The sequence below is a fragment of the Doryrhamphus excisus genome, linkage group LG20 (assembly GCF_037039965.1).
Source record: "Doryrhamphus excisus strain RoL-2023G ecotype Guam linkage group LG20, RoL_Dexc_Guam_v1.1, whole genome shotgun sequence".
Taxonomy (NCBI): domain Eukaryota; kingdom Metazoa; phylum Chordata; class Actinopteri; order Syngnathiformes; family Syngnathidae; genus Doryrhamphus; species Doryrhamphus excisus.
The window spans coordinates 14,717,891-14,744,076 of NC_136376.1; the positions used below are offsets into that span (position 1 = coordinate 14,717,891).

The following is a 26,186-nucleotide window of genomic DNA, read 5'->3' on the forward strand; positions in this document are numbered from 1 at the left end:
CCTATTCCATTCTATCGTGGCAGTATATACTCTTTGAAAAGAGTCATATTTATATAAATATATTGAATAATTGTTAGTCGGTAAAGCCGCAGACAATGTATCCCAACACAGGAGGTATAGAAAGAAAAGCAAACTTACTTTAATCTCCAAACTACTTTTTAAAAACGTTTAATTTGCCTACACGATTACAGATTACGCGAAATAAAATTAATTGAAGATTTTGTAAACAAAAACAAAACAAACAGGTTGAGCGTCAACCACAAACAAAATTGATCACCCCTACAAGAGTTCACAATGGTACAGTCCAATCGGCCTCTGGTTCTCTGCTGTTTTTTCAAAGAGGTTCCACAAGCCACGGCCGGAGGGACAGCAGGTTTACTTAGGCGTACCTTCAACTCTTAGCTCTTATAATAACAATCATGTGTTTTTGCGCCACCACCGGAGCAAACTGTAACTGAAGACTGAACTTCTTTCCGCCATGTGACATTCGGTGAGTTTATTGAGTAAAGTAGTGTTTGGAGCACTTGTTGCACTCTAGTTTGTAGCGCTAAGAACCAACTTGATGTTACCGTTGGCCCAAACTTCATCAACCTTCTATTAGCTTTTGTATGCTTAATTGTGACATTAAAGTGAATATGAAATGAATTTTAGAATATTCGGAAGTATGTTATTTGCTGAAAATGTTTGCATGCTTTAGTTTAGCTTCAATTTATTGTTATTGAGTCACAGGACTCCTTTTTTTTTGGTCAACTGTACGCCTTTTGGAAAATGTCATGTTTGGCTACAAAGGTTTAGTTTAAAGTAACAAACATAAGCTCAGTACAGCGGGCTTGTTTTTCCCAGCAGTAGGGATTATAACAGTCTTTGAAGGGTATTAATTAAGCATACAGATGGCGATTGGCATCTTTGATCATGGTCAGCAACAATCTGGCAGGGGGTGGGGGTGGGGGGGGGCTAAAGTTATCAACTGGCATGTCTGAACTGATGATTAACTTCAGATGTAGCCTAAAAAAAAAAAAAAAATTCAACGCAACAGTTTCCATTAGTCTTTCTTAGTTATGACAACTTAATTTGAAATTACATTGAACCAACAAACAATATTGCATTGCACAAATGAGCTTTTCCTCTTCACTCAAAGCTTATTTTAAGTACTGCTTACTGAATAATTGTTTTAAGTTTGTAACTCGAAAAAAATATGTTAAGTCAACTGACTTAATCATTTTATTCAAAGTAGTTTAATTTGTTGTCTACTTAATTATAATTAATTATATAATTATAATTATTAAGTTACTGCTACTTAAAAAGTTGGGTCCATTGTTATTGTAATTAAGTAGACAACAAGTGTGTGTGTATATATGCAAATTTCCCAATTGAGGGACGAATAAATGCATATCTTATCTTATATATGTGTATATGTATACACACATAGTATATATATATGTGTGTGTGTGTATATTATGTTACCAAGCTAATTTTATTAAGTCATGGCAACTTGAATTTTGTTTTAAGCTTACCAACAATAAAAATTTAGTGTATATGACATGCTAAATTATTTTAAATAGCCAACATTATTATTTGAACATAACTTAAAAAATAAAGTTAGCAACTTAGAAAGTTTATCTAAATCAATTAATTACATTTTTTACATTGCATTTATGTATTAAATCAAGTGGTGTCAGCTGATACTCTGAATGACTTTTTAGAGCGTAGGGTGTTCCAAATAGTTGGACTTGCTCTGCCCACAGAAGCCACCCCCGTGTAGGACCCTTTTCTGCATCCCTTCAAAGGGAGGAAAAAGTGGGTGTTTTCCCACTCTAGGAATGTTTGGAGCTGCCAACTCATCCTTTCAGCTCTTTCAGAATGTTATGGTGCATACATGGAGCACGAGAAGGCTGCAAATTTACTGGAAATGCAGACTAGCTCTGTACTGAAAGATGAGAATAATCTCATAGTCCGGTTTGGACCGGTCGGTGTGGGATTCCAACGTTGGTTTTCTTTTTTTCAGTATCCCCACGCAACTTGGACTTAATGGCAATTTCCTGAGGTGGAATTTTTTGAAAGCAATATGAGAGCTTAGGGTCCTAATCCTCCATGTTAAAATGATAAAATGACTCAATATTTCTTGTCTTCTTATTGAGGATATATTTAGCGCCTGCTGATTTCTAGTTGATTGCAAACTGATTGCATAAAAGCCTCAAACGGCGATACTCAAGTCACACACGCAATACTGAATACTGAATACTGAACTTGAGATTTGATTGTGTGACTTGACGTGAGCCAGTCCGATTTAGAAGTTACTGGAATTTCAGGTTTTTGGATGTTTGTCCTTGACACCCAGATAGGAGCGAGGCTCTGTCTGAACATGTCCATAAATTAAATTTGGTAAGATGAATGTTCTTACCTCATGTGTTCCAAAAAAAAATTCCCATGAGTGACAGGTTGCATTTTATAGTAACTATTTTTAAAATGAATGAAGGAGGTGAGATTGTGCAAATCGGCACCTCCCAGTCCGAGTTTATGGTCCTTGTCCGGAAAAGGGTGGAGTACCATCTCCGGGTCAGGGATGAGATCCTCCCCCAAGTGGAGTTTAAGTACCCCAGTGTCTTGTTCAGTGGAACATGAGATTGACAGGTGGATTGGGGCGGCATCTGGAGTGATGCACACTCTTCATCGGTCCGCTGTGGTGAAAAGCGAGAGCGGAGCCGAAAGGCAAAGCGGTCAATTTACTGGGCTGGGCTCTCCCTTCGAGATAAGGTGATACGTACTGTCATCCCAGAGAAACCCTGAACTCCAAACTGCTGCTCCATCGAAATGAGAGGAGCCAGGTGAAGTGGCCTGGGCGTTTGGTCAGGATGCCCCCCGGACGCCTCCAGTAGAAGGCCTCTGGGAAGACCCGGGACATGTTGGACAAAGTGGCGGAGGAGAGGGCTGGTTCATAAGTGGTAGAAGATGGATGGAATCTTAAAGTTATTTTAACTCATACATGCTAGGAGTCGTGCTTTTTCTTCTTGCCTATTTATTGTCCAGGGCAGTCTTTAAAGGGATCAGAGTCAGTGCACAGCAGTAATTAAACTGATTAATTCATCCCGAGACTTTAATCAGATGAGCCTTGTACCAGTTGGGGCTTGGTGGGGTCGTCGTGGTGTACCTGGAAACATGCTGGTTTCTTTTAGTCTGCGGGGAAGATTTTTTAAAAATTTGCAACCAAAAAATGCAACACCATCACCACCAGACAGTACCAAAAAAAAATTTTTTTTGCAGTGTTGAAAATAAAAATTGACTTGAATTTATGTTCATCTCAAATAAAATAAGTGGCTGTCACTCACAACTGTCTGGTATACACATACATGTCCGTAGCAACAAAAGCAATCTCAGAGACTATTCAGAGTTATTGTTTGGTTATGGTTAAGTCTTACATACTCTAAAGCAGGGGTCTCAAACACGCGGGCCCCCGCTTTGATATGAACGTTTAATGTTAGTGCGGCCCGCGCAAGTTTGATATGGATGCTGTATGGTATCATGTACCCAGAAAAAATTATTACGTTTGATTCATGTTCATGTTAAAGGTTAAATAACTGTTAATAGTTATCCTCCCTATCCGTGTGGAAGTGGTAAGTTTTTGGCTATTTAAGTTGAAAGGAAATAACTTGAAGGCTACCGTTTAGGTCGCTAGCTCTCTAGTTTGCGAGTTAGCATGTGTCTCAAGACCCTGCAGTTGCGCAATATGTTGTAAATAAAAAGAGTATAAATGTGACTATAGTCGTGTTTTGTCATGTCTACAGGGCTCTAATAATGCTTTGTTCATTTTAATCTGAAAAAAATCATTTGTCTACCCACCAACTATATGTGCTTTCTTAAGTTTTTATTATTTGCCTTATTATTATTATTATTATTATTATATTTATTTATTTATTACTGATTGATTCATTTTATATATTCTTGATTTGTTTATTTATTTTTCATCAAAATTTTTTTGTTTTTAATAAATGTGTTTTTTTTGTTTTTTTTTTTGGGGAAAACCTGATGCGGCCCAATCTCTGTAATGCTGTTCAGTCACTATCTGGGCAGCTGGATCAATCAATCAACTTGGTGTCCAGTGGAACCTTGATTAGCGTCAATCTGTCCCAGAAGGTCCAACTCCACCCAAAAATATCCATTTCTATGCTGATGTTCCGATGTTCCACTGTATATTCTTCTCTTAAATTGGTCAGTGTCCAAATTGTATGACATATTTTGTGGTACGAGCAGATATGATGTTATGAGTTGGGATTATAATTGGGATTATCGGAGGATAAAGTCATTTGTTTCATGCTTGTTGTGTTGCCTGATTATTTGCATGAATAAACTTTGCACCGTGGCCTTCTGTTCCATACGCTCGGTGATGTTGAAGCTTTGTTGAGATAATCCTGGTTGGATGGTGGATTAAGGATTTAAGTATTTTTGCTCTGACTCACTGGACTTGAAATGAACCAAACACAAGACTGTTACTCAGCACATCTTGGAGAACTATCAAACATTTCCTCCGTAAGATGTTCAGAATTCCACTTTAATCTGTTTTTTTTCTTTTTGATGATGTCACACAAATGTTGTCTTTCTCTTCACAGTGCTGAGATATGGATGAAGTGCAGTGGAAGAAGTTTGAATAAAGAAAAGAGTGTGAAGTACACATTGTGCCATCATGTCCTCCTCCATGAAGCAGCTGAGAAACATTTGTGTTCTCCTTCCCAACAAACACCAGCTGGAGATCACAGTCGGGGTGAGTGGAAAATGCCTCCAAGTTAGGATGTTCTGCCTCTCAAAATAGTATTCCGACCATGGTGGTATTGTCGTAAACGCTCTTCTCCGTTGTTGTTCTTGCTCCAGCCGAAGGCCACTGGGCAGGACCTTTTCAACCGGGTGGCAGAGCTTCTGGGAATCAAAGAGATGCACTTGTTTGGCCTCACTGTTGTGAGAGGTAAATCCACTTCACGTTGGTCCGTTTGATGGTCTGATGTAGACACTAGAGACACCAAAGAACGTTTTTCAAGTACAGCAATCTGCAGTGGAACACAATTTGGTTACATTTAGAGCATATTTAACATTCTTAATTGTCGTTAAAGTTTAAAATCAGTTAACCTAAGATACCTGCGTAGGATAAATTAAATCCTGTCACACCTTGAGGACACATTAGGTGTAGTTAATACGAAAGTGGAGAAGGAGGCTTGCTGAATGTGTGACACTATGTGACAGAATTTATAATAATCATAAAAATAAGATAACTGCTGGGGGCCTATTATGCTTTTTCCACTTTTCTGACCTAGAAATGTAGTTAGAATGTTGTATTCTCGTGTTAAACGATGCCCTACTTTCAGATAACGAGGTTTGCGCATTCGGAATTGAGCCCTGAAAGAAGTTTGGGATGACTAAAAACACGCGGTTTCAAAAGGCGTGGTAAAACTGCCACTTTGTGATGTCACAGACGGCAAACTTCCTTATATGGTTCATAGTTAGAAAGCACACTGGCCGTGTGACCAATCACAGAAATTAAAAATTAAAACAAATTAAGACAAACCGTTTTGGCAGGAAGCACAAATGAAAGGAAATACAGATGGAATAGGTGCAGATCCTGCAAAATCTAAAAAGTTTTCTATGCGAGTTATTGTGTGTAGCTGCTCTATAGAAGACCAAAACTCAATACAAAGGGTCGAAAAATGAGCATAATAGGTCCTCTTTAAATGATGGGAAGTGTTCATTGAATTTTTTTGATCAACTATTTGGAAAATGAAGAATCACTGAAGCTCTTTTTATAACCCTCCTCTTGTGTTAGGGTCGGCCGACCCGTTTTACATTTTAATGCATAAAAACAATCACATAACATTTGTTTTTTGCATCAAGAATTTTTTACTCTATTTCAACAAAATAAAACCCCAAAAATAATTTTTACTACATTTTAAAATGTTCTGGTTGAAATTATGACCACTGTATTGTTAGGGTGGGTTTGGACCCGGTTATAATAATATGACTATAAAGCAATATTTTGAGTGTACAATTAGCCAACACAATGACAACCAGCTCCTCTTCTCATCATGGAAGCTTCAGGGGATTCTCATTTTGACCGCTTTTCCAGTATACCAGCAGAAAAACAAGGTCCAGACATGTGAGGGGAATTCACTCATTTGATTGGCTGATTTCACATTTACAATTTGGATCATGGAAAGAATGGAAAGAAGTACACTGAACCAAGATCTGGACCTGTTCTGCTTTTTCATTTCACTTTATACTAAAGTTCTGTTGCTGAAAACAATAACTTTTTATACCTTTTCTTGACATGAATATATATGGGTCAAAATTCACCCCAACACCATAGATGTTTCTTTAGTGATTTATACTAAAATGAGAAAATAAATAAAACTAATTGATTTAAGAGATATGTTCTATAGCCCTCAGTAATAGCCAGGTAACAAAAGAACCTTCAATTTATTAATATGATTCTTTTGAGGTTCATTTGACCATTTTTGGAAATAGAAATGGAGGGGTATAGTGACAAAAAATGCCCACACCAAAAGTATTAAAAGCAACATTTTCATGGATGAGGAAGCCTAAGAAGGTAACCAAGACATGAGAAATTTGATGGTAACTTATTGTTTTTAGTGTATTTTATAGCTGATTTAATACATGGGTCAAAACCGACCCGTTAACATAAGAGATGATACCAGAAAGCTAACACAAGAGGAAGGTTAAATATGATTTTGAAGATGAGAGAGTCTCTTTTGGAATATGTTGAACTGTCATTATCATATTGATCAGAATAATGCTGCCCTTGATGGGGGCAAATCCAAGCGTAAGTCGGGTATCACAGCGAGTATGTTCAGCGAACATAGCGAAGTATTCCGACTGATGTGTTCACGGCCACACAGATATCACACTAATATTCCGGGTCATACCAATATCATACTACTTCCCTGCAGGGAGGAGTTTATTACAGCCTCATATGAAATCAACAATGATGATAATGTCTGACTGACTGTGAAGCTGTGAACATGTCAGGCTTGAGTGTGTGTGTGTGAGGCACAGCATTTTTGGAGTGATATTGGATATTTTTCAAGCTACAGTAGTGTATTTTGGAATTCCACCAGTACTGTGGTACTGGAAGTGTACAATAATAGTATAAGCAGGTATCCAAATTCAGGTATCGGCATCAGGTTGAAACAAAAGAAAGTGAATGAGTGCATCCCTACCGCTGCTGGTGTGGAGGTGTGTATCTTCACATTTCACAGTTCTGCTACTAATGGTGTGTATTTTTTATAACACTTTATGTTTTTCTTGATTCTGCTATTCTACTGCATTCTGGGACAATTTGAGCAATTGAGGTTCTACTCTACGTCTTTTCACCAAATCTGTCCAAGCAGAATAATTATTTGCTTTTTTAGTGTCAACCTTAAAGTATAGATTTTACAAACAGATGAGACTTTTATTATAGTAAAATATTTTCTCATAAAATGTCATTAAAAGTCTCTTCCAGCCCCCCCCCCCCCTAAATGACTTTTCTAACCTCAGTGACCTCTGAGCCGTACTTCCTTTTGTTCTTCTTTCTTTGCACAAAAGCGTTAAAACGCCTTGTAAGACGTGTGTAGCTCACCTCTGGAACAGGCAGCCTTTTGTTTTAGCCCCGTTGGTTGAGCCATCACTTGGGCATGGATTCCTGCAATATTAACTTCATTAAGCTTGGAATGCACTCTTACATTCCTCCCCTTCATGGAGGGGAGGGATGACTTGATGAGCGGGGTGGGAGTCTGAGGGCTTGAAAAAGAGGGACTGGCTGGAGTGGGAGGCCGGCGGGGGGCGGGGGGGTCTTCTCATGACTAAAGTCTTACTCAAGAGTTGAGCAGTAAAGGAGGTAGAATGAGTCAGTGGTCCAAAAAAGACATGAATTGATGGATGTTGACGTGAGCAAGTTGTGAAACGGCTTGGCCAACTACGTAACAAAGGAGATAAGGCTGATGGAAAAGAAAATCCCCATGTCCTGACTCATAGGACGAGGCTGAGACTGATACCAGAGCTTTGTTCTCAGCATAGCATCCATCTCTTCTATTGAAAGAGAATGCATTTTCAAGTAAAAGTGGGTATAAATGCTAATTAACATAAGCCAGAGAGGTTCCTCCCTCCTTTTTTGTTTCTCACGCCAATTAATTCCATTGTTGGACGAATTTTCTGCCCGGTTGCATCAGTTTTTTGTTTGCCTGCTCACTAGTTGCCTGTCTTCTCCACAGACAATGAACACATATTTTTAGACATGGAGGAGAAACTGGCCAAGTATTTACCCAAAGAATGGAAGCAAGAGTCTGGAAAGGTGAGTTACAGTTGCTGGTGCAAGTCTGCAAAATTTATGTTAGCATGATAACATACAGCAAGCACTATTTTTGTTTTGTGGTGCCATTTATTGCTATAAAGATTAGTTTGTGTGTTGCAATAATTTTCCATGTTACTTTCTCAATTTTTTTTTCCCAACCTAATTCAAAAGGCTTAACGAATATATTTATAGTTTTGTTTATAGTGCTTATTCAATGTCATTAACAATTCTAGATTGCCTATTATAATACATAGTGATACAGAAATCCCTCATTTATTGCTGTTAATTGGCTCCAGACCCAGCAGTGATAAGTGAATTCCCGCAAAGTACGATTCCTTGTTTATAAATTAAATATTTTCATATTGAGAGCATAGAAAACCTGTCTGTCACTTTCTAGATATGATTTTAACATTATTAGAACCATCTATACATGACCTAACTAGTCACCTTCACAATTTTATTAAACAATACAGTTGACAAAATGGGAAGAAAAAAGAACGCTGGGGGGTCACAGCCACAGCAAAATCGATTTAAAAGCCTGTCGTTTCAGCAATCAAGTCTGGTGCTTGTGTGTCTCGGCATTACAGTAACATTACTGACACATAGTGACCAGTGTAGGATACTACGTACATATCACAACAGCTTAGAATGGGTCTTCTCCCATTAAAAACCCCCAACAAGTTGAAATATAAAATGAATACCTCCTCTGTTCTCCTCAGGGTTTAGAAAAAAGACCCCTGCCTCTGGTGCTCTGCCTCAAAGTGCAGTACTATGTCGAGAATGGCAGACTTATTAGGTATGTACCATCAATGTTGACAAGCTTTCTGTCACGTTTTTCCTGCTCCTCACGGCCCATCTTTGTGCTCCTCCATGATGCCATGTGCAAACCCTCCCTCCCATTTTTGATTTGATTCCACTGTGTACCAGTGAACGCAAGGCACGCCATCTGTACTACTCCGATCTCCGCGAGCGGGTGCTGCGTTCCGAATGTCGTCAGCAGGAGGAAGTGTATTTCCAGCTGGCAGGATATGCAATGCAAGCAGACCTCGGCGGCCAGCAGCTGCCCAAGGAGGGGGAAGAGAATAACACTTACTTCGAACCCAAGGAGTATTTCCCCCCATGGGTAGGTAATAATAGTACAGTCTTGATGCCTTCAGTGAAAATCTACAATATAAATATTCCTGAAAATAACTTACATTATACTGTACATTATAATGTTAGTTGTTGTCGTATTTGTCCAGCAATACAACTCAAATCCAGAACGACGTGAAAACAAAGTAATCTGCGATTGTCCTTTTTTAGATAATAGCCAAGCGTGGACGCGACTATCTCCTCTGCCATGGGCCCAAAGTGCAACAGGACTTGTGGGACATGTCCGCACGTGATGCCATCCTCCTCTTCATCAGGGAATCCTGTCGGCTGGAGGACGTACCTGTCACATTTTACAGACTGCAAAAGGTCACGAGTCAAAAGTAAACCCTAAGATTATTTGATAGAACCCAATCCCGCTGAAGATGGCGACTTAGCCAGACTGGCAGTCTTATCTGTTGTGGTCAGATGATTCTCTGACATCTCATCCTTCATGTGTCCAGGACAAGAAGGAAGACCGGGGAACAGCAGTACTTGGTCTGACCTTGAGAGGAATGCAGGTTTATCAGGTACGTGCACGTACAAATGTGTCGGTAATCCGCAACGTTTACGTCACACATGGAAAACAGAGAATCTGCGTTTACTCACGGATTCCTTCTCTGAATCTGAAGTCCAGGCGTGTAAGGAATGTGGGGGGTTGCCCACAGCAGCAGGGCCTCAGCAGATAGACGCTTGTTTCATGTACCCATCACGGACCATCTGTGGGGGATTAGGTTGAGGTCTGGCTGATTAAGGGTCCGACGTAATATGGCATACCGCAAGAAACTCCTCATTTAAGAGGCCTAAATAGAATATAGTCAGAAATTCTTTAAACTGTGCAAAAGAGGTTATTTTTTAGTGTTTGTTTGCAGGATGGTGTAAATGTTTCCAAAAACGTTTATTAGTGAAACCTGTTGTGCTGAACAACTTTTACAGTACATTTACAACATCTTACAGTATCAACAACCGGGAGGGATGCATGGTTGTTGTGTTTTTTCAAAGAATAAAACATAAATCAACCATCGCTACATGTACTGTATTGTATTGTAGCTCTTTATTTAAGAAGGTGTCCATTTTGGGTCTGCTCATCATTTTCTTGAGTAAAATGTCCGGTCAGTTAAAGTCATAATGTGTGGTAAAATGTTTGTGTTGTGTGTCGGTAGGAGGCGGACAACATTCGACAGCTGCTGTATGACTTCCCCTGGTCAAATGTGGGACGACTGACTTTCCTGGTAATTGATGAGCTCATCTCTGACGTCTCTTTTGAGCATCTGGAACTGGCACTGACTGTTAACCGTTGGCTTTTTCCGCTCAGGGAAAGCGATTTGAGATCCAGCCAGACGGCTTGCCATCAGCCAGGAAACTTGTTTACTACACAGGATCTTCGTTCCGCTCTCGTCATCTCCTCTTGCACTTGAGCCACAGCCATCGCCTCCACCTCAGCCTCCAGCCTGCCCTCAAACACCTCCGCCAGCTGGAAGAGAGCGAAGGTGGATAAGATGAGTTTATCAAGTTTTAACATCACATCAGTTCTGACCAGAAATATACAATTTCTGTGTTGCAGAGAAAAAGTCTTACAGAGAGTCCTACATCAGCGATGAGCTGGACTTGGACCCACCAGGCAGCGAGAGCAGCCCAGGTTTGTCCCGCATCTCCACCAGCAGCTCGGGCATCGAAGCAGACGCCCGCCAGCACAGCATCTCCGCAGAGATGACTTCCATGGAGGAGGAACCGGAACGGAGAGCGGAGAAGTGTTCCAGCTCCGCGGACAGCCAAGTCAGCTCCTCCACGTCCGGCCTGGACAGCAAGGCTCACACGGAGGATGAGGAGTGGCAAGAGGAAGGTTAGGAGCTAAAATTCAAATTGAGAGTTCTTGAATTTTGCCTGGAATGTTCACATGTATAAATAAATCTGGAAATTCAAATCATTCCTTTCACTCTTTTGCAAAAAAAAAAAGCCAAAATGAAATATGTCTCGTTATGATTTTCTAGAAATGAAGACCAATGTCAGACGGGAAGCTCTTGTGGATGATCCAGATGAAATGTTTCAGCTTGCTGATCTTCTTGAGGGTTTGTCTGTGGATTGCACGCTCTCCTTGGAACCTCAGTCACCAGGTGGGAATAGTCAGGATGTTGGTACATTCTGTTCTTTTACTGTACTATAGTGTCTTACTTTTCCGTTTGCTTATTTTGTTAAACATTTTCTCCAGAGTGCATAGTGTGCTCCTCCGACAACAATGATGATGAAGACGGCACAAGTATACTGAAACAGGTTTGTTTTTGTATTTTCTGCCACTTGCTGACACATACAGTAAAGTCTCGTTATATCGATATTCTCGGGAGTCGGAAAAAATACCGATATAACCGGACTATTCATATATCCGATCCTGCGACGAACTGCATTAAAAGTGGGCGGATCTTTGATATGGCATGTAATTTTCTCCTTGAGTTCATGGATTGCGTATCTAGCATGCTTTTGTACTACAATACATTTTGTACTACAGTAAATAAAAATAAACTTACGCTGTAGTGATTACCGGTTACCGGGACATAATTCACCCCGGAACATAATTCACCCCGGAACTATCGATAGGGAAGGTGTTGCCACCCGGAGGGGTAGGCGCGAGGGACGGGTGTTTTCCGCTGTGTGTGCTGCACTCTGGTGGTGGAAGTGTGAAAAATAAAGTTGACTGGAAGCAGCCGTTCGCCGTGTTCTTTTTTGGTATTGAAATCCTTAAGCAAAGATTGATTTAAGCTGCTTTTGTATCGATATAAGCAGACCAAATTGGCTGGCGGGAGATGAAAAGGGCATCGTAGTAACCGGATTATCATAATAACCGGGTATCGTACTAACGGAGCTAATTATATCATAAAAGACTAGAAATTTGCCGGGAAATGAAAATAGTATCGTAATAAGTAGTAATTAGTTTTAACCGATATCGATATAACGAGACTTTACTGTATTTCTCATATTTCATTTTTTTTTATTTCATTTTTTTAGATGGTGGAAACTAAGTCACATTCTTGTGTGGACCGGCACAGTCACAGTCTTGACGATGTTCGTTTGTTCCCACCTCAGGCGCCCCTGGGCACCACGCTACCTGCTGATTCTTCACACAGCTATACCTTCGGCCTCTCCGGCACCAACACGAAGACAGCGGTGGATCACGACTATTACTCTTTTTTGCACTGCCAAGCCAAACCTTCCTTCTACGGTCGCAGGTCTAGCAACTGCTTGTCTTTGGACCTGCTAGCAGATGAGCAGTTCCTGGAGTTCATTCTATGAACAGGCGTGTGGACAAGGTGATCAACTGTACGTTTGTTTTGCTTCCAATTGTCTGGATGAGGTCACAGACATCACATACAACAACATGTCTATTTATTGATGCCGTTCTCTATTTTGTACATACAACTTGCACTATTTTATAACGTTTCAGCTTCTCCGCGATTGTTGTGTTCTGTGTGCCTGCAATCTCTTAAGAGGTCGATATTGACGGCAAAATAACTTTTAATGTCATGCGCTTTTGGATATTCATTCCATGGAAATTCAATTTACCAACTCCAGCACTGCAAGAACACCTCAAACGTGTTGATTGGCTGAGAATGTACAGCAGTCACAGTGCCAATGCTTGTGCTCCTCAGTACCTCATTGTATTTTTTTGTAATTGTTATTATACACTCTTTTTGTACATTTTGCTCAGTCATGCTTTTCCTGTTATTCCGGCACAGCAATCGTAGCTTATTGGTATGGAAAACGGAATCTCTTTTCAGCTTGTGAAGCATTCATCCAAAGTTTCTGCATGCTTAAACTCTTCTAACCACTTTCATGATAACAACACTACAAAGCTCTATTTCTGTAACCGCTAAGTTTATAATGAATCTGCAGTATTTTTATATTATGTAACTGCCAAACAAAGAGCCTTTCTGTCAAGTTATTTTTTTTTTCCCAGACATATTTTCACCGTTTTGTAAACTCTAATTAGTATGCAAAAGAACTTGAGGCAGCATGAGCTCACTGGGAAGGAATGTTAGCGATTAAACACTCAAATCTGTCAATGTATGAACAACCTGCTGGTTGACTCATTTTTATCTCAAGCACTGTTTTTTAAGATAGCCAAAATAAATTTTACTACATTATGTGCACATAATTTTATTTCATTTCTTGCTTTAACAGTAACTGAAACTCTGACTGTTTTTCTTGTAAAGTGTAATATATCTCTAGTTTGTACACTGTACTATACTATAAACTATACCCTGAATGTATATGTTCTATTGCAGGAGGTGTATAGCACTAATAGGTACTTTTCTCAATTTTGATCATTTTACCAGAGACGTTACAGTCGATTTTAATCCTCTAAGTCAGGGGTCTCAAACTCAATTTACCTGGGGGCCACTGGAGCTAGGGTCTGGGCAAGGCTGGGCCGCATCAGGTTTTCAAAAAAAAAAAAAAAACGCATTTATTAAAAACAGAAAAATATACAAACTTTTTCAGTGCTTTGGTTCCGATTTTCTACAATAAAAGCTCTGATAAAACATTCCACTGTTCTCAAATATCTAAATTTTTATTTTTCTACACAAAATAAGATGAAAAATAAATAAATCAAGAATAAAGAAAATCAATCAATCAGTAATAAATAAATATAATAATAATAATAATAATAAAACTGCAAATAATAAAAACTTAAGAAACCACATATAGTTGGTGGGTAGACAAATGATTTTTTTCAGATTAAAATGAACAAAGCATTATTAGAGCCCTGTAGACATGACAAAACACGACTATAGTCACATTTATACTCTTTTTATTTACAACATATTGCGCAACTGCAGCGTCTTGAGACATGCTAACTCGCAAACTAGAGAGCTAGCGACCTAAACGGTAGCCTTCAAGTTATTTCCTTTCAACTTACCACTTCCACACGGATAGGGAGGATAACTATTAACAGTTATTTAACCTTTAACATGAACATGAATCAAACGTAAGAATTTTTTCTGGGTACATGATACCATAAAGCAACCATATCAAACTTGTGCGGTCCGCACTAACATTAAACTTTCATATCAAGGCGGGGGCCTCAAACTATTGTCCTGCGGGCCACATTATTAATTTGGAGCGGCTAATTAACCTAGCATGTTTTTGGAATGTAGGAGGAAACCGGAGTACTCACACATGCACGGGGGAGAACATGCAAACTCCACACAGAGATGGCCGAGGGTGGAATTGAACCCGGGTCTCCTAGCTGTGAGGTCTTCCGCTAACCACTCGACCACTTGTCGCCCCAATTAGACTAAGTATGTAATTTTATTTTTTTAAACTAATTTTCCCAGATTAAGTTGGTTAAATATGCCGTTTTAAATAATTAATACAATTGGTAACATGTAAACATGTCAGAAAACCTTATGTTTATTACCGTCAAGTGGCAAAGCAAAAACTTCGCTCATCTCGCGATAGTTTAAAGTGACATCGTGACGTATACGGAAGTTTATAATCAGCCATGAGCGCGTGAACGCAGCTGCGACTAAAGCCGTGCTGGTTTCTGTTCCACAATGAATTCAGTTTTAATTAACGCAGTAATGTCGGCTTCTCCTGACTACGAGCTCCTGTTTGAGTCTCTTTGCTGGCCGGCTGACATTTGGCCGGAGACATCGCGTGTTGAGGCGCTGACAGCTTTCCTCGAAGGTCTGAAGGAAATGTTCCTCCAATCAGAATGCACTTTGTTGACACCCGCGAAAAGACAACGTCTTGTAGAAAAGACCGAGTCTATTATTTGGACTCACTGCCTGCCTCTTCTCTCCAGAATATCAGCAGAAGCCGAGGGTTTGCGGTGCCGGGCTAGTATAGCTGCTCTATGCGGACTTGTGGCTGTCTGTGTCCGTTTGTGTGACCCGGCTGTGGCGGTCCGAGCCACCCAGGCTGTCTTGCCTTCGCTCCGGCTGTCGGAGGAGGAGAAGCCGGGTGTAAACAAACTCAGTGTGGAGGTTGCCAGTGACGTCATAGCTGCCCTTCTCCCTTCTGTAACAGCAGACGACCACCTCACATCGAGCATCTTGTCGTGTGCCTTCTCTGGCCTGAGGACTCTTCCGGATGGGTTGCTTCCCCGGGTCACCCTCCGCCTCCTGGTGGCTCTGCTAGGCTGTTGCAGTGATGCCGGGCTCGGTGTCCTCCTCCAGAAGATCCTGAATGAGTTGTGCGCTTGGCATTCATCGGAGCGCACACCTATAGTCACAGAGCGAACATTGGTGTGTTTGACCGCCCTGTCCGACCATCTGCTGGGTTTCGCCGAGCCGGACCCTCGTCCGTATCTCTGCTTTTGGTGGGTGGTTCAGGATGGGCTCATCCACAGAGACTACGTGGTTCGTAAGAGAGCCTTGTACTTGCTCAAAAGGTGTGTGGCTTCATCGCAGGAGCAGGCCGTGGACTGTCCTCCATCGCAAGGTAAACTGGCCCAAGTTTGGATACAGTTTGACCCTGGAACAGATTTTTTTTGTTCCATTTCCACCTTGTGTTGCTCTACAAGCAATGTAATTTGATTACCTTAGTCTGGGAAGAATTTAGACTTGTGAAAAACGATATTGTGCAGCCGTTCCTAATTGGTGTGATCCACTTTCTTTATGTCATTGAAGAGACTGGTGAGGAGATCTTGTTCAAATGGACCCCCAAAAGTAGCAAGCTGCTCAGAGAGTTCTGGGAGGATTATGTGCTGGTGATGGAAACTTTGGAGGAAAATCAGGTCCACCCTGGTTGTTCATTCAGTTCAAGCGTCATCACCATGGTAACAGTGCTGATGAAAGGATGTTTCTTGTCCCTGTGCAGGTCCATGTTGTTCGCCCAGTTCTGAACAGGATAAATGCACTCGTTCAAGCAAGCGCAAAAGAAGGTGTTTACATACGTAATTCAGTGCAAACTAGCCTGGGAGTTGATGATGATAATAATAGCTTCTTCTCCTTATGTCTTGTTTTTTTGTTGTTTTTTTTTAGGTCAGGACCTCTTCCACCCTTCCTGGCTGCTTTGTGTGTACCAGCGGATGTTTCACAGTGAAAATAAAACCTTAATGAGAGCTGGGGTGTGTCACTTGTTGGAGCTCCAGGCTCTCCAACAGCCAGCCTTTGCTCTGGCTTTCTCTCAGGTGAAGGTCAATGCATACCTTGTTTGCTTCATTTATTGTGCGTGTGTTTTTCTAAGGGGAGATACTTTCATTTGCTTCACAGTTTATCGTCTGCCCCTTTATGGACATCTTGTCAGAAATGTCGCTGTACTGCAAGTGAGGGTCAAAAATCACCAAGGAGTATTTTTAAGAACTGGGTTATGTTATAATTAACGATTGTACCTTTTTGCAGGACACCTGGACAGAGTGTTGGTGAATGTCCCGAACTAGCAATTAAACTCCAAATCTTCTTGAAGAACTTCTTTAGCAGCCTGCCAGCAGGGGACAGAGGTGCAAGAACTTAATTAAGATTTGGCTCAGTTGTATGTTCTTTTATTAACGTGTGTGCTTTTTAGGGCGTGTGTTGCTGCAGATGATAAAGCAGCTGGGCTCCAAGCATTGGTGTGCAGTGCCCCTCTTCTTCATCTCTCAGGCCTTGTCCAAACTTGCACCAAACCCAATACTGGGGATAGACGGGCTGACTGCCCTGAGGTTAGGACCACGTTATGAACGATTCCAACTTTCATGCTAGTGTTAGTGTGCTCATTGTGGTTTCAAACACAGGGATGTGCTGCGTTCCACCATGATTACACATCAAGTCCTCCTGAGAGGTGCTGCCCAGTGCTTCTTACTGAAGAGTGCCCTGCGTCTCATCGATGTGGTAAGACAATCAATTGTGTACAAATTTGCATGTTTTACTTCCCAAGAAAAACATTACACCGACAAAAATGTCAAAAAATAAGATAATTCTAAATGTAATAATACAGCTGACATATAAATTCATACTTTCAGAGTGCGGTGACCTTAGATGATGTTTTTACCTTCTTGGCAAATTTCCGGGCAGATGAGTCGCTTTGTCGAGGGTCAGAGCTTTGGAATGAGGTATGAGACCAACCATTTGCAGGAGGTGCACGTCGCAGTTTATACAACAAAGTGTCTGCCCTGTTTGTGTGGTGCAGGTGTGTATGTGGCTCTCAAGCAACGAGGACAGCTTCAAGCCGATGCCAATTGATTCAGACGGTCCTGTCTCAAGCAAGGACACCATTAATGCCTACGTTCAAGGCAGAATACACAACTTTTTGAGAGTTCCAGCATGCACAGGTAATCCTGGAATCTTAACTGTTGAAAGTCTCTCCTTTTTTGGATTTGAATTACCTGACTCAGTCTGTAGGTCAGACGGAAGGCTTACCGGACCCCAAAGAAGCAGAGAAGTTGTCCAGGTCCGTTCTGCTGTGCGCTGACATGGAGTGGAGTCGGCCCGGAGTAGATATTGGCGACAACCTCCAGCTGTTATTGTCTCCTCTGCTGGAGACGCTGAGTCGGCTCAGCACCAACATTTACCTACCACTGAGGAAGACTGACAAGAGTTTGCAGCTGGTTCTACAACTGCTACAATTTGGAGGAACTCCAAAACACTGCGGTTTGTATGCATAGTGGATTTATGCCAATGTTAGACATTGTGTAAAAAAAAAAAATGCATTGTGTAGTGCAGTTACATACAGATGGATTCCAAGCTCAATATTGTGCAAATGTTATTTGTGACCAATGAAAGGTTCAGGACGTTTTTGCTTATTAGATAACCAACAAATAATAATAATAATATATTTTATTTGTATAGCGCTTTTCAAAACACTCAAAGACACTTCACAGAAGAATGGAGTTGAACAAAAGCAAGCAAACAGCAAAAGATACACCAAAATACAACATTCATTCGGGGCGGGGCACAGCAGTCAGGTATAAAAAGTTAGACATCAAAAACAGATTTAAACATAGTTTCCAATATTGAACTTTCAGATTTCAAATTATATATGTTCAAATTATATATAATTATTTTTTTTTAATTCACTGTATCTATCAAAATATTAGGAAATACATTCTTGAAATCATTGTACTGTACTGTACTGCTTAACTGATTCTGCACTCTTGCTGCTGTGCAATGCAAATTTCCCCACTGAGGGACGAATAAAGGCTTATCTTATCTTATCTTATCTTATTGTGTGTAGTGAATCTATAGAAATTGACTTTCACACTTTGAGCTAAACGGCTGAAATTAGTTAAATTAACTAATAACAATTACAAAAAATGAGTCCGATTCTTGTCTTTAGTTTGGTAAACGAGTACTTGCAGCTAAAAGCTAATAAGAGGCTTGGAGTCTCACCTCAGATAATTCACACTGTTCTTTTTGCAGTAGATCATGTGACTGCTGCTTTGGAGAGGCTCATTATTCAACACTCAGATCCAATCCAGGAGTTCATCATGAGGCGTCTGTGTGGGGAGCTGCAGGAGGTAAACGACAAAATCACCCGTCAACAATCCTTGTGTATTGGATACGTTTATAATGATTCTACTGCGTATTGCAGTTGTTTGATGTGGAGCGAGCGGAGCTGTACTTGTGTGTCCTGAAGCAGCAGGCTATCCATAGTTCTAAACTTCAGCAAGGTTCCTTCCCTAAACTCATCAAGTACAGTCTCGGCATCCTGCAAGAACCAAGCCAACAGGTTGGAAGCAACATTATTGTATGGATGTAACTTGCAACTCTTATCCTTATTGTCCTCTTCCTCCTGGTAGATTCCCTCCCTGGCAAGCCAGGTAGTTAAAGCTGTTGCCATGGCATCTCTTGCGATGGTGTGTCATCTAATTGACCGGCGAGCAGCTGACATGGACTCCAGCACCTTGAATTTTGTGAAACAACTGAACGAGCATTTCAAGAAGGCATCACCATCTTCCTGGCAAAGTGGGTCACCTTTGGGTTGCTTCAGTGAACGCCTACTGAAACCTCACGCAGCAGTCAGCTCAAGGTCAGGGATGTTCTGAAAATGTTGATTGCCTTTTGTATTCAGGCGATAAAGTATGTTTGAGGCACTAGTGTGCTGACCTCAACTCGAGATGAGGTCCACGGTCCAAGGAGTAGCACCTCCTCAATTACATTGCCACGTCATCCAGTGCCTGGCCACTCCATAGTGGGCTCCCCTATCTATGGGTTCTGGAGAGGAGGGTCTGCTGTATAACTGAATCAGGATTCAGGAAGAGCAGTGTGGTCGTTTTCTTTTATGAACAGAATTCCAGGTGCAGACAGGACGTTGAAGGAGGACTGCAGGTTTGGGTCTCTGCTTTTTCCAGATGATGTGGTCCCACTGGTTTCATCGGGCCATGATCTTCAGCTCTCGCTGGGTCAAGTCCAAGTAGAAGTACCCGGGGGTCTTGTTCATTAGCGAGGGAAGGATGGAACTCAAGCTCCACAGCTGGATTGGTGCCGTGTCTGCAGCGATGTGGACTCTGCATTGCTCTGTTGTGATGAAGAGGGAGATGAACCGAAAAGAAAAGCTCTCAGTTTGCCAGTTCCTTTTACAGTACGTTCCTACACTTGCGGGTACGAGCAGCCGTTATGGGTTTCCTCTACGGGTGGCTGGGCTGAGAGAAGTTGAAAAGCATGGATCCAAGAATCTAGAAACTAATAGTAGAACTACTGCTCCCCTGAAGAGCCAGATGAGGTGGCTTCTTGGGGAGGTGTTCAGGCCACTTTCGACTGGTAGGTGGCCTTAGGGAAGACCCGATACACGTTGGAGAGGTATGTCTCTTACCTGGTCTGAGGCTCCGCAGGGAGGAGCCGGACCAAGTAGCCAGAGAGAGGGAACTTTGTTTTTTTCTGCTTAGGCCTATGCCCCCTCAACTCAACCTTAAATAAGGAGAAGAAGATGGATGGTGATAAAATGTGTTCTTCCTCAGTGATGAAGGTGCGACAGCTCCGCTTCTGCAAGACTGGGGACGCACAGCGGCCCACTTTATGCGGGACAAATGGATTTGCTTTAACTTCCTGATGAAGACTGTGAGGATTCTGCCTGAACTTCACATAGACAAAGGGACTTTTGCAGCCGCCCTGAGCTGCAGCGTGGAGGCTCTGGCTCTGCTGCCCAGCGACTTGGTGCTGCCAGTTCTTGCCTCCATGGAGACTGTGCTGCCACAAGTAAGATCTCAAGTGCAATACGAGTATGGTTGTCGTGAGAAGGTGTTTGGTGTTAAAGTGTGTAAATATGATCCCAGCTAGTGCAGGAGGAGGAGCCCCTTTGTGTGGAGGCCCTGAGTCGGAGCTGGGAGCTGGTGCACGGCCTCAGCACTAATGCCCATGACTTCTGGCCTGCCCTCAAAGGCTTCATTTCAGTGGCCTTCCACCAGAGACTGCTCCTGCTCACAGAACATCAGGCCCCTGCACTGACAGCAGCCGTGAAACAGGTGATCATCAAGTCCCAAGACTTGAACCAGATTTGTTCAATAATGCAGGTGTGGTGTTATTGTGTAGATTTCAACTGAGCTCATGGAACTATCTGAGTCCAAGAATGGTGTTTTTGGTGTGCTATTGCAACACTGCTGTGACACGTGGCTGCCCACCAGTGACCCGGGTGACGACATCTTCTCCAGTGTTCTCCGACACATCAACATCCTAGCTGAGGCCTGCGTCTACGGCCCCGTGTTCAGGAGAGATCAGAGGTAACTGCAACTGACTTTCAGCGTTTCATTTTAGTTATATTTAAACATTACGTTGTATTAATCAAAGATTAATTAGAAACAAACAACTTGCTGTCTCCCAAAGGCTTGTCCAGGATGTCCAGACATATATAGAACAACTTGGTGAAGGATGTGCTGCCAATGCTGTGGTCTTCGGGTGAGCTTCTACCATTGTGTAACTAAGAACGGGCAAGATTATTATAGAATTTGTTCTGTATTTGAAATATTATGAAATATTAGTCCCTTTGAGGCCAAAGTGTAATTTTCAATGTTGCCTGTAGATGTCTCTATTGCTGTGTCGCTGCTAAATGACTGCCTTTGTCTTCCAGTGACAACCGAGATGATCAATTCCCTCGCATGTATGCACTTGCTTTCCTCAGTCGCCTTGATCCTTCTAACCAGCTGCATGGAAGGCTGGTGGAGCAGCTTGTTGTCACTCTCCTTGAAAAGGTAACTTAGTTACAATGGGCGTGGTGGTTGATGGGTTCACCTTCACACCAACGTCATAAACACTAAACCATGACTTGTATAGCAAGACAACTGTACTTATTACCACCTTGACAGTCTTATTATGAGTTATTCTTCTGGCATCCATGTAACATTTTTCCACCAGTTAAATCACACTTTACACAAACATTTGTCATAAAGTCTGTAATATTGGCCAAAGGGGCAAATGTCTTGGCCATGCCTGTACGGAGTGCAACCAAATCAGCCTAATTTATACAGAAATGGACAAAAATATTGCCTTCTTTGACATGCTAATATTGTATGCCCTGTAAAACATTCTCTCCAGGAGAAGAACATGTCAAAATCAGCGCGTATCTCCAGTAACTCCCTGCAGCATCGTGTGAAAAACAGAGTATGGCAAACACTGCTGCTTCTGCTGCCCAAATTCAAGGAGGTAAGTCACTGACATCTTAGCACAATTAGTACTTATCACAGTTTGACACCAGGCAGGAAATAACAACTTATGTGTTTGTTTGACCACACAGGGGTTTATTACCTTTTTACTGAACAGTGTCTTTGAGGCCGGCTTTTCCAGTAACCAGGCTTCGGTCAAGTACCTGATTGAGTGGATGATGATTCTGATCCTTTTCCATTATCCGCAACACATTGACAGGTTTTGGGTTTGCTTCGATGTGGTGAGTGCTCGAATATAATGCCCACTTTTCACTACCTTTTTCCCTATTTTAATTGCTTAAAGTCATGAAAGATGCAAAATACCCCAACTATTGAATAAATATGGACTTGGGATCAGCATTTGATTAATTGGAATTAATTTAAATTAATGTCCAATTCCTATTTTGGGTATCAATATTAGCTGATTCTGTTTTATGTGTTAATTTTTGTGATTTGTGCAGAATCATGGAGGAACCAAAACGGGCATCTGTACATTTTTGGCAGTCCTGGTGCATTTTTCTGTCATCATTCCTAAACTTAAGGACCCAGTAAGACCATCTTCAAACTGTAACTTTTGTTCTTGAATCACTTCTCACTCCTCATAACATGGTTATCTTGTCAAGGATGTGCAGTTGGTCAAAGCACTGGATGTCACTCTGCAGTGGTGTTTCCACCATAACTTCAGTGTGCGCCTCTATGCCCTACTGGCCTTGAAGCGTGTTTGGAGCTTGGTGGAGGTCCGAGGAAAGGAGGCGGCTGATGGCCTAAGGGGGCTGTCTACTGTTGTCAAAGCCTGTCTGCACCAGACTGAGGCCTTGAAGAACACAGGGTGAGAAAACGGGTGCTTTTGCAGCAAAAGCATCATTGTTAAAACTGAAACACATCTAACTTTTAGGAATGCCAACAAGAACTGGGCTAGAATTCAAGAGCACTTCTTCTTTGGTACCTTTCATCCAATAAGGGATTACAGTATTGAGGTATGTGTGTGCAAAATCGTGCGTTTTGACCCTTGCATGCCATAAACATAACATCACTAGAATGTGTCTTCTTTCCAAGACAATATTCCACACATTCCCCAGTCTGTCGGGGCTGGCTGATGATGAGTGGATTCCAACCTGGAAACTGGAGAAGCTTTCATGCATCTCTCACACTCCTCCTTTGAAGAATGCAGCTCCTGATCTAAGCCATCTCCAGCCTGGAGACTGGATCCAGCAGGACAAAAGTACGGTCCCACACACAACAAGACCATCTGAGTTCATCCTCTTCTTAATATTTGTTTTAAAATTCCAAATATCTCCCAGTTGAGGAGGACAAGGACGAGCGCTGGGCTGAGGTGCAGAAGAAGATCACCCCCTGGAGGCTGGACATCCAAGAGCAGAATCCTGATCTCCATTTGGTTCCACAACAGAGAGTTGCTCGTGTGGGCAAACAGCATGGCGCCCTGCTGGTCGTCGCCTCCCTTATTGACAAGCCCACCAACTTAGGAGGTCATCACAGATGCATTAGCTGATGCTAACCACATTAATACAGTGCACATCTAACCAGTGAAATGTGCTCGTCTGCTTGATTATAGGTCTGTGCAGGACATGTGAGATCTTTGGTGCCAGTGCATTGGTGTTGGATAACCTCCGCCATATCTCTGACAAACACTTTCAGTCCCTTAGTGTTTCTTCTGAATTATGGCTCCCCCTGCTGGAGGTGAGGCACATTGTAGGCACTCCTGACAGTATTAGGGACACCTGCAGTGTCCCTGTGAGGTGTGTTTAAATGACTCATTGTTGTCCTCCGCTGTTTGTTCAGTTGTATGCATCTCTAAATTGAATATGTTTGTTCATCAGGTCAAGCCTTTGGAACTGGCAGACTTCCTGCAGGTAAAAAAGAACCAGGACTACTGCATTGTTGGAGTGGAGCAGACTGCCAACAGTCAGAGCCTTCAGGACTACCAGTTCCCCGAGAAGACACTGCTACTTCTGGGGTATGACACTGTAGGCTTTCTGTGAAGCACAATTTTCTGCCAACATGTACAAATTCATAGTACCCAACAGGCAATTTGACTCCAATATGCTCTCCATGTTGTTGCATTTTCCTGGTTTCAGTCTTTACAATACAGATAAATGAATACACTACCGCTCAAAAGTTTGGGATCACTTGCAAATTTCTTTGTTTTCCAAAGAAAAACATTTTCATGCATTTCACAAACAATTTTTTCCATTTCACAAAACAATTACAATTAATCAGGTGATTTTTGAAGAACGATCTACATTTTTGCATAGAGGCCTTCTATCAACAACTGTCAGTCCTCTGCATCAATCTCATAATAGATTATTAGAAAAGCCATCTAAGAAATCTCTTATCATGCTGTTAACTGCTCCCTTCAGAGAGCAGCACAAACTGGGTCTAACAAGGACAGAAAAAGGAGTGGGAGTCCCGATGCACAACTGTGCAAGAAGACAAATATCTGAGAGTGTGTAGTTTAAGACAAAGACGCCTCATAGGTCGTCACCTGGCAGCTGCACTAAATAGTACCCATCAAACACCAGTGTCAGTATCAACCGTGAAGGGCGACTTCAGGACTTCAGACTTCATGGCAGGATTGCCAAGAAAAAGTCATATCTCAGACTGGCCAAAAATATTTCCAAGTGATCCCAAACTTTTGAGCGGTAGTGTACAGAAGCACTGCTGTATAGGAAGTTTGTCAAACATATGGCAATGTAATATATACAGTGCATCTGGCAACATGGTTCCACAGGTAGGCAAAGTAAGCATATGCTCCATATGTCTGCATCCCTAATGATGTGACTGTGATATCCCACCTTGACCCGCACGTTGAAAACGTCCATTAGTTGCATCACCTTTTTCCCATCACATTCCCCATTGAAAGTGTCACACAGATCAAATGTGTGAGCTCTCTAGGCCTTTAAATCACATCTCACCTGTTCAGCTTGTGTCTCCCTGCGGGATCGTCACCTCTGTGATCCGGCTCATGTCAGGACATGCCGGGCTGTAATTGGCTCTCCCTCGGGATGGGAGAGCAGGAAATGTTGACGGCAGCAGGGACCCTTTATTGAATACAATTTAGTGTGAGAATCTGAAGGATGCACTTTCTATTATCATCATTCAAATGTTTTTATTATTCAAATTGACCATTTTTAATTATTTCCTTTGTGGCTCGGCAGCTTTGACTTCTATTTACGTGCCCTGTTTTGTTCAGATCCTTCCCTAATTTGCAGACATTTTTGCACCCATTTGCAAGATACGTAGAGGCCATCAAATTCAGTTCTGTGCTCTCTGTATCATCTCATTACACACTTAGTGTACTTAGTGTACGAGAGCAGTATTTAAAATTCTATATCCACTAATATTGCTGTTTCCTTTGATTTGCAAATCCTCATAGTAGACCCCACTGACATATGATGGGAACTCTCATGGTCTTGCGGCTGTGAGTCGGCAGTTCCTGACTGTCAGCACTTTGGAGAATGGATTAACTTGGCACGTCCTATTTATGGTTCTTTAATCAAATGACTGTACAGTATATCATGAAATGGAATGATGTCAAGTCTTAGGTTTGAGTTTGATAGCTGTCATAGGTCGGTTATTTCCAGAAAGTGTCAATATGATGATTATATCCTCCATTACTTTTGTAATGCTTAATGGGAAGGATTTTTGTTAGTTCAATTTAAATGAAAGGGAATCATGTTGTACTACGAGTCCCGATCTGGATACGGTACATGATACATGACTTTATTTTTGTTGTCACAGCAACGAACGAGAAGGCATCCCTGCCAACTTGCTCCAGCTGCTGGATGTGTGCGTGGAGATCCCCCAACAAGGGGTCATTCGCTCGCTCAACGTTCACGTGAGCGCCGCTCTGCTGATCTGGGAGTACACGCGGCAACGCCTCACCTGCACCTCCAGTCAATTCAAGGCAAAACCTTGATTCTTAGCTGTTCTAGTTACAGATTCTATCTCGCCACATTCATATTTGAATGCAGCCTTATGGTCAGTATTTGTCTAGTGCCTTTTATGAGATCAGCAGTGCTCATTTCATCTAACGATGCCACTGAGTATCATGCTGGAAAAATAAAGTCCATCTCTATGGCTTCAGAGGAGGGGCATTACTGCAATTTTATTGTCTTCTCCAATGAGGCAATTACTTTAGCTTCACAGGGACTTTAAAGAACA

At 41.8% G+C, this 26,186-nt stretch overlaps 2 protein-coding genes across 6 annotated transcripts; both read left to right on the forward strand.

Annotated features, from left to right (window-relative positions):
• The first annotated feature begins 354 nt into the window (after positions 1–354).
• LOC131108163 (FERM domain-containing protein 6) lies at positions 355–14,250 on the forward strand. 3 transcript variants are annotated; one of them, XM_058058991.2, is made up of 14 exons: positions 355–490; positions 4,605–4,756; positions 4,864–4,954; positions 8,250–8,329; positions 9,049–9,125; positions 9,257–9,452; positions 9,632–9,787; positions 9,922–9,987; positions 10,621–10,689; positions 10,773–10,947; positions 11,022–11,300; positions 11,449–11,571; positions 11,667–11,728; positions 12,458–14,250. In XM_058058991.2, exons 2-14 carry the CDS (start codon positions 4,679–4,681, stop codon positions 12,740–12,742), a joined length of 1,737 nt encoding a protein of 578 aa, XP_057914974.2. In that variant the 5' UTR covers positions 355–490; positions 4,605–4,678; the 3' UTR covers positions 12,743–14,250. The 3 variants fall into 3 exon arrangements, with proteins under 3 accessions (XP_057914974.2, XP_057914975.2, XP_057914976.2); XM_058058992.2 differs by having other exon boundaries at positions 4,612–4,756; XM_058058993.2 differs by having other exon boundaries at positions 12,536–14,248.
• Positions 14,251–14,938: 688 nt separating this feature from the next.
• Positions 14,939–25,941, forward strand: tarbp1 (TAR (HIV-1) RNA binding protein 1). Of its 3 annotated transcripts, none has more exons than XR_013625116.1 (29): positions 14,939–15,892; positions 16,081–16,187; positions 16,271–16,334; positions 16,435–16,583; positions 16,666–16,718; positions 16,795–16,892; positions 16,958–17,093; positions 17,166–17,262; positions 17,394–17,483; positions 17,561–17,702; positions 17,773–18,021; positions 18,790–18,887; positions 18,962–19,099; positions 19,170–19,399; positions 20,328–20,565; positions 20,643–20,831; positions 20,899–21,086; positions 21,190–21,261; positions 21,434–21,554; positions 21,898–22,005; positions 22,097–22,246; positions 22,466–22,552; positions 22,628–22,833; positions 22,900–22,981; positions 23,061–23,226; positions 23,306–23,491; positions 23,578–23,761; positions 23,843–23,979; positions 25,764–25,911. XR_013625116.1 is itself a non-coding variant. In XM_058058937.2 (29 exons), the coding sequence occupies exons 1-29, from the start codon at positions 15,004–15,006 to the stop codon at positions 25,939–25,941; spliced, it is 4,773 nt and encodes a 1,590-aa protein (XP_057914920.2). In that variant the 5' UTR covers positions 14,939–15,003. The 3 variants fall into 3 exon arrangements, 2 of the variants coding, with proteins under 2 accessions (XP_057914920.2, XP_057914921.2); XM_058058937.2 differs by having other exon boundaries at positions 23,578–23,702; positions 25,764–25,941; XM_058058938.2 differs by having other exon boundaries at positions 18,793–18,887; positions 23,578–23,702; positions 25,764–25,941.
• The last annotated feature ends 245 nt before the right edge of the window (positions 25,942–26,186 follow it).